At 42.3% G+C, this 14,218-nt stretch overlaps 1 protein-coding gene across 2 annotated transcripts; it reads right to left on the bottom strand.

Moving 5' to 3' along the window:
* Nucleotides 1–7,403: 7,403 nt before the first annotated feature.
* Nucleotides 7,404–12,644, bottom strand: yy1b (YY1 transcription factor b). Of its 2 annotated transcripts, none has more exons than XM_026318900.2 (5): nucleotides 11,914–12,644; nucleotides 10,603–10,765; nucleotides 10,042–10,102; nucleotides 9,440–9,598; nucleotides 7,404–8,496 (listed from the first exon to the last, which is right to left on the bottom strand). In XM_026318900.2, exons 1-5 carry the CDS (start codon nucleotides 12,452–12,454, stop codon nucleotides 8,314–8,316), a joined length of 1,107 nt encoding a protein of 368 aa, XP_026174685.1. In that variant the 5' UTR covers nucleotides 12,455–12,644; the 3' UTR covers nucleotides 7,404–8,313. The 2 variants fall into 2 exon arrangements, with proteins under 2 accessions (XP_026174685.1, XP_026174686.1); XM_026318901.1 differs by having other exon boundaries at nucleotides 10,603–10,753; nucleotides 11,914–12,643.
* Between the last annotated feature and the right edge of the window lie 1,574 nt (nucleotides 12,645–14,218).

Genomic DNA, 14,218 nt, shown 5'->3' with positions numbered 1-14,218 from the left:
AGAGCCAGAGGTGTATGTTAATAATAGATGTTTTTCTGGGGAGAGAGAGAGAGAGAGAGTGAGAGCAAGACAGAGAACGAGGGGAGGAGAAGAGGCGAAGCAGTAAGGAGTAGACAGAAGGTTTTGTGAAACAAGCAGAGACGGAGGGGTGAGGATGAAGAAATCGTGAAATAGAGAGGGAGCGAGAGGTGCAGAGAAGAAAGCGAGACAGCTCAGAGCCTGAGAAAGAGAGATGAAGGGAGAGGCCACAGGGAGCTGAGAGTAAGAAACAATGTAGAGCGAAAGAGAACGAGGAGTGCAGGAGACAGAGAAAAGAGCATCCTTTGTAAGCCAGCCATGCAGCCTCTGGCTCTTCAGTATTCAGTGCACCTTCACAAAGGCAGGGGGGTGGGGGGGGGGGGGGGGGGGGGGGGGCAGGGGCAGTGGTGGGGTGAGTGTGGTTGATGGACCTTGGCTAGAGGGCTGGCAAGAAGCAAAAGTGGAGTCCTGCAGCCAGATCAGAGCCACACACTCCCCTTCAGGACACTGCAGGAGCCTGACCCGCTTTCCAGACCTTTATAATGTGTTTCCTGGCCCTTGTCTAGTCTTCCACCATCTGATCCCGCACCCCACACACACACTCCCTGCATCGCGCCGACTGACTCATCACTACCACACGAATCCCACAATGCTCTCGCACATACCTCTAAAGACCTCAACACCATCCACCTACCTAACGCCCCACCTGAGTCTGACCTGCCTTATCAGTTCCTCCTGAACTGATATTCTGCTTTTATGCCACGAGTGTCAAAGTGATTGTCAAAAGCATTTTGATTGACTTTTTCCACATCTTCTCAATGGCAGCACCAATCTTCCGCTGATTAAATTCATTGTCTGCTGTCAGTGCTAATGGGTTTCACTTGATTTTGATAGGACGAGTCCCTTTACGGAGCACTTAAACAAACATGGTCTCAGTTGCCACAATAGCCCGTCTTTAATGACAATCATGTTGTGAGGAAAATTACATTGGGGCACTGATGTGTCCAATTTGTGGTCAATTGTCGTATTTACAGAGATCATTGGGCCTATTTCAACAAACTCAAGTGCTCTATTAGTATCACAGTTAGAGAGGAGTAATAGGAATGCTTAATCGAAGAAGACTGAGGTCCGTCAACAAGTGTGTTAACACCTTTTTGCTCTCCATAGTACAGCACAGTGTTTCATTATCTCCACACAGCAGGGAGTCTTTAGTCAGAGTCACACTTGAGACATTGTTTCCCTCGCAAGCATTATCCTTTGGAGTACATGTTGGAGCGAGCCTGGGGCCAGACAGTGAATGTGACCACAACTCCATCGATATCCCTCTCAGGGGTGAGCACGCAGAGGGGGAGGTGGCAAAGTGTAAAATATGCACATGCAATTCCAAAGAGTATGCATTATTGAGAGGAGTAAATGGGTCCAGGATGAACATCATGGCTCATTAATAGTGAATGCGATCACTGTTTCTGGGAAAACAGCAGTCTAGATGAGGGGGGGTGGGTGGGGGATAATTGAAATGGTCAAATCTAAACTAAAGACTTCCTTGTTTACTCAGCACCAACTGTTACTGTCTAGTCAAACTCATGACTAAAGCTGAGAACTAATGCTGCCAACGTCCTGTTCTGATGTTAATTGTGCACACTAAAAACTAGTTCACTCCCCTTCAGACCCGTGTTTTCCTGTGTCTAACTTTGTTGCTCTCAAGAAGTTTGGAGAAGGGTTGGAGTCATTCATTTTTTGTCATCTCAGCTTCGAAGTCAACTGTAAGTCAACTATGCTTCAATTACCGAGAGGATTTTGACAAAGCTGAGACAGAAAATGAATGAGCATTTTTGAAATCACATTAAAAAGTGGAGTTGGCTGAGTGAAGGTCACACAGCACGGGTGCAGACATGTTTGACATGCAGCGTTACTAAGTGACACAACATCATCGCCAAGCACAGACAACAGATTTGAGTTGACGTGAACCCAGATTATGGTGGCGCCCCCTGAGGGGTTCCCACACTGAATGAACAGATGCTTCTTCCTCTTGCTCTCCTGCCTCCTCCCCTCTTTCAGTTACATATGCTCCAGGGTGATGGACGACAAAGAGGCTGGCTGCAGTTTACACCAGACATACCAGGCACCATTAGGGACCATTTTCTGCCCATTTGCCTGATAGCTGCTATCGCTTATAGAAGTGATTTGCTCTCTGTCTGTGCGGTTAGCATCCCTTATGATGGATCTCTCATTGATTTGCCACTGTTGGAGATCACTAAAAGTACAGTGCAGCAACCAAGCAGATGTGCCAGTCGGTGCCCAGCCATCTATCTGCTGCTACTGAAGGAGGGAAAGTGTAAGCCTCTTTAAGGATCCCATCCTCAGAGCCTTACTAAAGGTATTTATGCTAATCTTGTTATCACTTCAGGCTTCTGGTAATGGAGGTAGTGGGCCACATTATTTTGCTTAACCATCGTAGAGGCACCAAGTGGCCCCATTGTATTACGTTACTGCATGCATGCATGCTTTTCACTGCTGGATAAGTTCTCCATCCTCACAGACAGATCTGTGCATGGCTTCAGGGCTTTCATGACCAGCTCACACCAGGATTATGAAATGAGTGGGTTTCCTCTTCTAATCTTATTTGTAGCTGAACAATCTAATCTAAGTGTGCTTGTTGAGATATCAAACCATGGTGTCACATTTGCATGAAATTTCATGGTAATTAGTCATATCAAGTGTACATGTTAACACACATGGTATACGGACAAAAATAACAGTGCAGGGTCCTTACAGCTATTGCTTGATCATTTGTCATCCACTACAGCTGATGAGGCTGGGCCACTGTGGCTAAGATTGAGAATGTCAGGTAGCTCTTCATAAACAAAGCTTTAAAGGTCTTTTGATCTACAGTAGCAGTAACCGTGTTTGGTATATAGAACCTGCAGGCCAGTCACATCTCTGCATAGTCATGCACTGTGATTTGAAAGGTTGATGCAATGGCTATGCTCCTCTGAAGAGAGCTCCCCGGAGGGAGCAAAGTGGGGATGTGATGAAGATCCTGAAAGAATTAATTCAAAATATTGATCAAACAGTGATTCCTGATTGGCAATTGGAGGGTGAGAGGCTCAGGCACAGGGGAGAGAGAAGAGACTGTCTACAGAAAGTGAAAGACAGAACAACAATACTGTACTGGACCAATCATATTACAGAAAGGAAAAAAGAAGAATTCAACAATCTCTGGACATCTGCTAAAAAAATATAAACTCAAAGCTGCTGAAAGCACTGAACAGACAATGGACAGAAAGAAAGAAGCAGATTATTTGGCCATGGTTGAAATACTCATGAAGTGAAAAATGCACTAGTACAGAGCACATGATCACAATCTGGTTAGTGAAACTGTAGACGCAAATCTGACAACATACAAAAAACAGATTCCCAACAGTGTCAGTCTACCAAAAACAAACTATAGAAACCTAATGCTACACTGCGGCCTGTATTAAAACAAAGAACCATGCAATTTACCAAAATAAAACTCAGCTATCAAGTATTCAAGATACAGGGCTATCATTATATTATACTATGTAGTTAAAGTCATTGGTGGAGGAGGTACGCAAATCTTTCACTTAAATAAAATACAATAGAGGAGCAAAAGACCAATATAGCATTATTCCATTAAAAGTAAAAATCCTGACTTCATAATTATACTTATGTCAAAGCAGTAGCAGCAGAATGGTAGCAAAAATACGTACACATGCTAAATGCCCAAACATTGTGAAATTATTGCTCTAACCTTTACAATGTTTTATACTTTATGTCCTTATGATGTGTTTATGCAAAATCCTAATGTGCCACAGTAGCTACTATCTTTTAAACAAATGTTGTGGAATAACAAGGTAAAATATTTCTCTCTGAAAAGCAATGAGGTAGAAGTATAAAGTTGCATAAAAAGGAAATGTTCAAGAATAATTATACCTGCATTATAAAGCTTAAAACTGCTTTGGCAAAGTGTAGTTAATTATGGCCATGCCAATTAAGCGAATTTGTGTATGCCAACTGCAGAAAACGGATGAGAGAATAGACAGGTGAACACTCAGAGAGTGAGGCTGAGGCGGAGGAAAGAGAAGCACAGTCTATATATAGTTAGAGAGACTCGGCGAGAAAGAGAGCTGATAAGAGGAGCAGAGGTGAGAAGGAAGGTGAGATGTAGAAAGAGCAGAAAACGGAAAGATGAATTACAACATATACGTTTGGTGCTGTGACACCTCAGTAAATAAAGACAGAAATAAAACCCAAATGCCTTGACATTTAAAGCATTCAAAAACAACCTTCAGATGTGTAACGAGTGTACACAGGTTAGAAATCTGCTGCTGCGATGTTGACAGGGTGGAGCGTTGAGCTCTACGTCTGCACAAGCAGTCCTCTCTCTCTCTCTCACAGTCTCACTCGCTCCTCTGTTACCTTGGCAACATATTTTCTGCATGGAAATAGCATCTCTTGCTGTGCCCACCACAAAAAAAAAGCACTCCAAGAGACTTAAACACATCTAGAACAGATTTAAGTTCAGACCTGCAGATAGGGTGGAATTGAGTTATACTGTTCTGCACATCTAACCTTCAAATTGACTGTGTGACGGAGCAATGGATGAGTTAAACATAATAGTCACTGACAGGCTTTTAGTAAAATGTAACCAAAGATATAGTGGAGGATATAAAATCTACATCACAGTAAAGTGTGAAAAAAGTGAAGGGGTCTTAAGCGACTGTAATTACATGAAAGTCCATATGTACAATTCTGAAGCTGCAGAGTAGAGTTTACATACTATTAATTGGTTGAAATGTTTTCAAAAATACACAGAACAGATGTTAGACAAAACCTGTTCAATATTGTGTTTGTTCTGCCACAGGATTATTTAAATCTAACACTAAGTGACTATGGAGTTCAGCTTTTGACAAGCAGAGCACATTAGAAGCCAAAAGATCTATGCGGGAGCGTTTCTAAAAAATGTAAAATAAATAAAGCAGAGGGCTGAAGGTTGATCTGTATGGATTTCCTGATTTAGTGTCTAGTCACACATGAAAGGGTTTAGAGCAGCAACTCTGGGTATGTTTCTGCTGAGGCTCCCTGGTATGCTTCACTGTGATAAACCTTTGTTTGTTTGCCACCAAAGCCACAGTGAGAGAGAGAGAGAGAGAGAGAGAGAGAGAGAGAGAGAGGGAGGGAGGGAGAGAGAGAGAGAGAGAGAGGGAGAGGGAGAGAGGGAGAGGGAGGGAGAGAGAGAGAGGGAGAGAGAGGGAGGGAGAGGGAGAGAGAGAGAGAGAGAGAGAGGGAAAGGGACAAACTAATGAAAGAAAATTGTGGTGTTGATATTGTATGTGAAATCACACTCAGCTGTAAATAAGCTAAGACTGGGTGAAAGCAGAGGGAGAATGCAAGAAAGGGAATAACATGCAGGTAAACATGCAGCACAGGTTTAAAAAAAAAACAAACAAAAAAAAAAAAAAACACAAGTGCCTTGACTCCTGGGTGAGAGGAGCTATAATGAAATAAGCATCTGAAAGAGAGCAGGTGTTGGAGGCTTGACAGACTTCAGCTGCATAACAAGTAGTGCATTTACTCTCTTCTGCCATTGTCAATCAAAACAACCAATCCAGTGAATAAATGCTCCCTTAGGAAAAAAAAAAGAACCAGAGACCCCCCAAGTGGAATGAAGTCTGAATCAGCCTTTACATACTTTGTCACTCTTTCAAACACACACACACGCACGCACGCACGCGCGCGCGCACACACACGCACGCACACACACACACACACACACACACACACACACACACACACACACACACACACACACACACACACACACACACACACACACACACACACACACACATCACTCCAGTAGAAGGTGAGCTCAGGTAGAGGAAGAGCATCTGGTTCTGAATTTCAAGCAGCAGGAGTGAGCTGTTTGGAGTCTAAAATACTCAGTTAAAACATGCACTCTAGATAAGTCAATTTCGTTTCTCAGCAGAAACACAAAACAACACAGTTCCTTTTTGTTTTTCGTTTCCCCTTTGGATTGTTCTGTGACATTTCAGGACTTTTAAAGAGAAAAAACTGAAGAAAGAACTCTTGTAACACCACATGTTTCTACAAATACATGCTTGGATGGTATTGCAGCCTGCAGATCAGCACCATGGACAGCACCGTCTCCTGATTGGGGTCATTACAGGTCAGTGCCAGCAGAGGGCTGTAAGAGCAGGTCTGGATTGTGCAGCAGGATGACCAGGATCAGGTTGCAAGAGCTCGACCTTAGCAGGATGTAGAGGTAGACTGCTGTGCTAATCCTGCTGGCTGAGCAGAAAAGAGATGGACTTGTGTAAACTCAAAAATTGCAAGTGGACATCCAAGAAAGAAGTAGGAAAGTCCCACTGAGCTAATGCAGCTTTTATAAAGTGTTTTTCTGAGTCAAATTTGAATAAAGGCAAATGCTGGATAGAGCGCCTTTCTGTACAGTTTAGATTTTTATTTATTTTCTTCTAAGAAAAACACAGATATAATAGAGCTCTATTATACTCAAAAACTCAAAAGATGACTTTTAGGATGTACTGCATGTTTGTGCGCATTTATTTGGTACAAACTGCACATGCTTTACATTACTGCCAACCATTGTCAAAAACAAACTATTGCTTTCCAGATTTTCATTGTTTCTATTTTTCAACATCATATGTGCCGCCATCAATAAATTACTAAAGGGGTCTATGGGCAGAGGCAGATGTGGGGAAAAACAACAAATGCATCAAAAAGCAAAAAAAAAAAAAAACAAAAAAAAAAAAACTAACATTCAAATTGTGTATGTGTGTAGAGAGGTGTGCGATGTACTGTGCTTAGGGACCATTGTGTCATTATCTGTCCACTTGTGGTGTATTCAAGGGTTACTTCTCTAATCTTTAAATTCCTCTGAGTGTTGAGAGGTGGTTGACAAAGACTACTGCCTCCAAAGTGCTGTGGGAAAATAAAACCTGAATGACAAACAATAGGACAATGTAAAAGATATGGAAAGGATCCGATTATAACATGCATGAAAAAAAAAAAAAAAAAATCTGTGTAGCAGGATACAAAAAGCAAGGTTTGAATATGTCGAGGCAGATCTTTATGCATGAGGTGTACAAAATGTAATGACTCCATTGCATGCACTGGAAAACTCCTCAGTAATAATGTTTGGGCTAAAACCTACAATTATTATCTCAATGAATACATTGAATACAAAAACGCACAGTATAATTTCTCAAAGACCTAGATTGTATCGATCCAATATTAAATTGAAAGGTAATGAGAAAGAATCTGTCAAGGTGAGATGAGCGGCATCACTAGTCAGTCAAAAAGATACACTAAAAACTTTGTAGTGTATTTCGACTGGGTTGGAATGACCCATTTTATTGTGGGCGGTTGAGATACATGGGTGTAAATATCAACAAAAGAGGTTAATGGCTGACATCTGTACATTACATTCTAACAAAGATGGTGATGGTCTCGCAGCCAATTCACTGTACTCTATTTGGATACTTTAACTGAGACAGGCTCTGAGTACGTTTAACATTACTCATTCATCTGTGTAAAGACAGCTCATAGAAAATAGAAAGCAATGCATGACTAAAAGTTCAATCGGTTAACACTTTAAATCACACCTCTGTCTATGTCTACGTAATTTCAATACAGCCATACAATACAAGTATACAAGGTTATTTTGTGGTTAGAGAAAAACACAACCAAAGAAGGTATGGAAATGCAAACATACAGCTCTTGTTAAACTCCTCATATATGTGAAACAGGTCACACAAGGCCTTTTGTAATGTAGGTATGATCTCATAATGCAGAAAGAGAAAAAACGACAACTTTTCTAACCATAGCCTGAGTCAAGTGTACAATATGCACACTTCAGGTAAATAAAAGCTATGCCAGAAAATAAAAATACTAAGACTGCTGCTTCTCTGCTCACTCTGGTAAAAATAAGTCTCTGATGTTTGTCCATGGGTTCCATCTTCTGGCAGCCAAGTGCCACTGGAGAAACAAGGGGACTATGTTGGCTGGGGCTTTGGGGAAAAGTTGCTGTGTTCCTCATCCAATATGACAGCAGAAGAAAAGGGGCAAAGGAAAACCAGCTGAATTTCAGTGTTTTCAATGTCTTTTAATCTGTCAGATACCTTATATAAATCAATAAGTCTCAAGCTTTTCATTACATCTTCAAAAGAGGTTTCACGTGTGCCGCTAGGATGCTCTTTTTCTCTGTGTGGCTTGACACTGGTGAGTGGTTTCTCATTGGTTATTTTTGGCTTTGGCGTGTGTGAGAATGTGAGACTTTAGATTGGTTGACTGGGCAAACTTCTTATTGCAGCCGTCGAACGGGCAGACATAGGGTCGGTCTCCAGTGTGGATCCGCACGTGTGTGCGCAGGTTGAAGTCCAGAGAAAACCTTTTCCCACAGCCCTCAAAAGTACACTAAAAGAAAGGAGGGGAGCAGCGGAGTTACTTTTCATGTTGATCTTATAGTAGGTGACATCTGACTTCTGGGCTTAATGGACTGTTCCTTAAACCTCTCTCCCAAACAGGGATTTCCCTATCACAGCTTAGCAAGGGGCACTGTCTGGCAGCTGTGGATTATTCCAGATCTTAAAATGGTGAGCAAGAAGCTGTGAGTTTGGAAGATGATTTATTTTTTAACCCGCCCAAAACCAAAAACACAGCAGTAAAAGCCTCAGGAGTGGATTAAACAGTTTATCCACTTTGACTGCAAACATTTGCATATTGACCCAACGACCTTACTACCTACAGTAGTCATTGAGCATTACTTCCACAGCCAAAAAAACCCATTAAATAACTATGTCAGTTTGCACACAGGTTACTTTAAAAACAAGCAAGTAGTATTTCCCCACTTTGTGGAAACTGGACCTGGATGCCATCAAGTGTAGGCAATTTTAGCAGCCTTGGCAAATTTGTGGAATATTAAACTCCAGGAAGCCCCACAAACCCCACCCATATGTTACACTTGCTGTTTCAAAAGTGACTTTTCAATAGTAAATCTGCCACTGCTATCACAACTGTACGTGTGTGAGAAGGAAAAGTTTGAAAGGGATAGAAACAGTAATTAAGGTGGTGGCTAAGAGAATGGTCCACAGTAAAGAACAAATTTCATCATAAATGAAATCTTTGTCAATTTGGGATCACCATCATCAAAAATGAAATTTGTGGATAATTACACAGAAGAAATTCAATGAAAGAGAGAGGATTTAGAGGTGTGAGTGGGTGATCCGTTCCAAAGAAAGTTTTACTGGCATTTACATTCACTTTCTCCTTGTCCTGAATTAGTTTTGAAACTATGATGAACTTAAGTGCTTCACATGCAAAAATAGTGCAAGTGTGTATGTGTATTCCAGATGCCAACCTGGAAGGGCTTCTCCCCTGTGTGAACAAGTTGGTGACGTTTGAGTTTGGAGCTCTCGACGAAGGCCTTGCCACATTCTGCGCAGACGTGCACGCGAGGTCCGTGAGTGTGGAGGTGCTTCCTCATGGCAGAGTTATCCCTGAACATCTTTGTGCAGCCCTGGGGACCAAAGAAAGTGAAGCAAAGAGTAAATAAGCAAAAATGTGACGTTCTAAAGTGATGCACCAAAAAGGTTTTTCTGTTTCTTTACACACAAAAATATCAACACCAAGTGTCTTCAGCATTTTCTATAACTTTTTAAAATACAGTTTAAAGACAAGACTGAAAAGACAGGAAGCTGCCAAAGTGGTAACACATTGTTAACAACCTCAAGAAAGCCTTTATATTAGATAAACGTGAAATTTAGATAAGACCCGATTGTTATTGTAAATACACTTACTTTTTTTCTTACTCATGTTCTTATCTTTTAAATAATTCCTAGAGAAACTTAAACTTTCCCAGAAAGCAACAATGTAAGACTATTAAACCTATCAGTAGCTATGAACTCCCATAATAGCACAGTAGTGGCAGAGTTCCTTTAAGGACAATATCATTAGACTCACTTTATGAGGGCAAGCTATTGTCCGGGGAGCATCGTCCTCTTTAACTTTCCTGGGTTTCATTCTGTTTGCAAAAGAGAAGTGCATGGTTTAGGGTCTGGTTTATGCTTTCTAGTTACATATAACAGTTATAAGTTATAATAGTTATAATAATCAGCCGGCTACTGTCGAAACACCCTCACTTGGCATTTCACCTCCAAATGACTCGTTTACAAACGTCAAACACACACTGAAAACAGTTCTGTGACATCATTACGGTAAATAATTACCATAATTACCATTACCATTGTTTGTTGTTCAACAACAATGAAAAATCCCAATGAATACACATAACAATAAGAAATCTGTTAAATTCCCATTTAAGATTCTGTTATTTAATTATTTTGCCTGACAGACTCCATGTATGACGGTGTAGACCGAGCCATCTTTGTCTTGCACTACATTTCTCTTTAGATTTAGTAGTGTCACCTTTTGGACAACCAGACTTGCCCATAGTTGGCATTTTTCCTCAAGACACATTTACTCACTTGTGGGAAGGAGGCACAAAAACCTTGAAACACTCACCTGGCAAATTCAGCCAGCTGTTTGGGGTCTGAGAGGTCGATGCCTGGGATGCCACCAGGGGGCAACTTCTTCCCTGTCATGTATTCGGAGTAATCTGGAGGGGAGTTCTCCCCAACGATCTGCTCCTCCACCACCGACTCATGGTCAATGTCTTTATTGTCATCTAGGAACACATTAGAAAAACTGAACCGATAACATATTGGTGTCTCCCTAACTACAAATCTGAGGGGGGCTGAAAACCTCTGTCCTGCCCCTCAGGTTATTATTAGAAGTCACATTATTGTTGTTCAATTATTCCTGAATTAAGTGAATTAGAAAAGTGAAACTGAAAAGTGAATTAAGCAGAAAGATGAATTTTATTCTGATTTACATAATTTCACCTATTAAAAGACTTTAACTTACAAATCCATTTACTAATCCACACAATGTGCAGAGTTTAATTCTGAAATTTGTTGTTAATCATGTACAAGAAACACCATGAAGTAATAAACCCAATAAAACAAAGAAAGACTACAGATATTTATTCTTTAATTTATAAGCCTGTGATGTATCAATAATAGACCTGTATTCCATCAGTTAATTTAGATAATCATGTGTTATAATTAGAAGAAGTCTGTGCCAACCAGCAGAGAGCAGCTCGGCTAGCTGTCGGTGTCCTCTCAAAAACAAACACGATGTGAACATAAGCAAGGAATAGAGGAAAAACTCATTTTTAATATAACGCTGGATGGGAAATAAGACAAATGTCAGGAAATACGAGCCTCTGGCTGCCCTATCGAGGCGTCTTCTAGCAGAGACAGACTACCACCTGGGCTCACAGGCAGAGGCTAACTAGCTTAGCCGTATGGCTAACTCCCACCACCGCTACGTTATTTCAATAAATACCTTAAAATTGTTTTCCATCACACTTTCCCCGTGTATTAAACCTTCACACTACCTCCAGACCCACATTAGCTGTAGTACAGTCAGTGCGCCAACGCTGTGCGGCCTGCAGGGACAAACGGAGCCGTGTCCCCCGGAGCTCCGCCGCCATCTCTGCCTGGCCGCGACCATCGCCATCTTTTCGGGGCCGCCGCCATACTTACTACTCTCGGGGAATATGGCGGCGCCCAGCAACACCTAAAACATGGCCTCCCTTCAAAACAAAAACATTTCGGTATCCGACATGAAGGTTTTGCTTCGAAAACTCGCACTATTCGTCGCGCCTCACGCCATTGCGACGGACTACTCCAGGAACTAGTCTGGTGCAGTAGGACAACGCCCTGGCAACGAGGCCTCATGCAGCAGCTAACACCGGGCTCCGGTACTTACCCGATGCCCACATCGTGACAGAAAACTCGCCCTCCAGAGTCTTTATCTGCACCTGCTTCTGCTCCCATTTCCTCCCGCCGGGCTCTGCACCGCTCAGGTAGCTCTTCTTGCCCGCTTTCTTTCCACCGGTGCCGCCTCCCCGTTTCACCCGGCCAACCGAGCTTTTTCCGGCCACAGTTACCAAAGTCTGCTCGATGTACTCATCCTCCACCCCGGGAGCCGGTACCGGGATGAGGATCTGGTCCTCAAAGCCGCCGCCGCCGTCCGTGTGCAAGTCCGAGTCATCCCCACCGACCACCTCTTCCCGGGTCTGGACCAGAATCACCTCCTGGTGGTGGTGGATCGAGTTGGGGTCGTCCGTGACCAGCGGCTGGAGCGCGATCATGGGCTGCCCTTCGTCGTCGTCGTCATCCCCGCCGACCACCGTGGTCTCGATAGTCTCCACCGGTATCGTCTCCACCTCTATCTCGTGGAGCTCCACGATCTCGGCCGGCATCTCCGAGCCGTCTGTCTCGATGTACAGCGTATCTCCGGATGCCATGTCGGGTTCCGCCAGTGTGCCTCTCTCATTCACGCCGTGTTGTGCTCGGACCCTCCCAAACACACTCACACGCCCCCTGCTCTGGTCCTGCTCTGGTCTGGTCCTGCTCTGGTCCTGCTCCCCCTCTGCTTCGATAACAACTCCTCACTCCGACCCACGCCAGTTCTCGTCGCCACTATGCGCTCTCATACGGAAACATCGCGAGACTTTGGGGAATCCAGTGCTGGTGGTTCCAGAGGATTTCCCAAAACTTTATAGATATTTTGAAGATATGTGGCTGTCCAGAGACATCTGAACATAGTACAGATGCTTTAATGGTTAAATTAGCTGAACGTATCCATGAAACGTTAAAAAAAAGTCCAAAATAGCTAATGTCCCTCTAAAGTGAGTGTCCTAAATTGTGTAATAGACCCATTGTGTAACTTGAACCCACACAGTATTCAGGGACAAAATGGGAAAGTAACATTTTTGTTTTTTAGTTGATTAGGGTTAAAAAGGGATGACAAAACACTCTTATAGAGATCTGCTGCAAAATTGACATCAGTCTCACGGTCATGAAACCTGTCAGTGACCCCTTTGCTCTGTGATTTATTGAGGTTTTTCCCACACTACCTGGCTGTAGGAGTATGCTACTCATTTGATCTGAACATGCTGTTGCACTTCTTTCATTTTTTGAAGCTTCTAAACATGCAGCTGTCGGGATCATTCTATGGCGTCCTGCCCCCCGGCCTATGGGGGTGTGCGTTGTCGCTCCGGGGATATGCAGCCTTGGGCTTTCATCCAAACTCTTTTGGATAAGACATGAGGACAGGTTTGAAACAAAAGAAAAACATGCACCAGTGACCACTGCCCAAACAGTGATGTCACAGCAGGTGTTTGCTATCAGCTGGCATTTGCAAAACACCTGCTGTGACATCACTGTTTGGGGTGTGGTCATAAACGCTGCATAGACAACAGAGCAGCAACAGTTTTCTCTCCTGTCTGTGAGTTTGGTGTCAATCTGAATCGGTATTTGTAGCAGTTCACAAGGAATTTAATTTTTATGACAAATCCTGAATATATAAACTAACACACAAAAACTTATGTTTATCTTCTGAATCTAGTCAGCACGTATGTATGTATGACACATTAGCAAAACAACATCCTACACTGTGTGCAGCACTTTCAAAACACAATAAGGCTTCACCGACACAGCTCAGATGTCTCATACTTCACTGCTCTGCACCAGCTGTAATTTATGGCACCTATTCAATAAACACAGGGTCTTGTGTTAAAAAAAAAATGTAAAAGGAATTTTGAGTCAGACACTGGTATCCAGACAAAAAAGGAAAGAGACAGCCTCATTTATCCAAGACATTGTTCACAGTTTTATTTGAATTCGTTTTAAACTTAGTACGTTTCTTTTCATTTTTTGTTGTCAAACCAGGAAGCACTTTGTCATAAAAGGAGAGAACAAAATGAACAATACTTCACCATATCCTTGCAGCCAATAAACATTTTATCAACAACATGATCACAAATACTCTGGTGTATTATTTAATTTTTTTTTGTTTTGTTTACAAGATTGCAATATCCAAAGTTTATCCCACCCTTTGTTACAGGTCAATGCCTGTTTTTTTCTGCCATTGTTCCACAAGTAGCTGTGTTGGCAAGAAGGATAAAAAAAAAAAACAACCTTTAAACCAGATCAAATAATGAGATCAAATTGGATGTGCTCACAACTGTATCTAAAATAAAACCAAATGATAACAACCAATATAAAAT

The sequence above is a fragment of the Mastacembelus armatus genome, chromosome 24 (assembly GCF_900324485.2).
Source record: "Mastacembelus armatus chromosome 24, fMasArm1.2, whole genome shotgun sequence".
NCBI classification, from domain to species: Eukaryota; Metazoa; Chordata; class Actinopteri; order Synbranchiformes; family Mastacembelidae; genus Mastacembelus; species Mastacembelus armatus.
The sequence above is the reverse complement of the archived record's forward strand: the minus strand, read 5'-3'. Positions and strand labels throughout refer to the sequence as shown.

Bases quoted from the DNA above. Each gene is read 5' to 3' on its own strand.
- yy1b (XM_026318900.2), bottom strand. From the start codon at position 12,454: ATGGCATCCGGAGATACGCTGTACATCGAGACAGACGGCTCGGAGATG. The intron at 10,766-11,913 runs GTAAGTACCGGA...ATGTGTTCCTAG, and splicing joins TGTCACGATGTGGGCATCGG to ATGACAATAAAGACATTGAC. The intron at 8,497-9,439 runs GTTGGCATCTGG...CCTTTCTTTTAG, and splicing joins CAGGGGAGAAGCCCTTCCAG to TGTACTTTTGAGGGCTGTGG.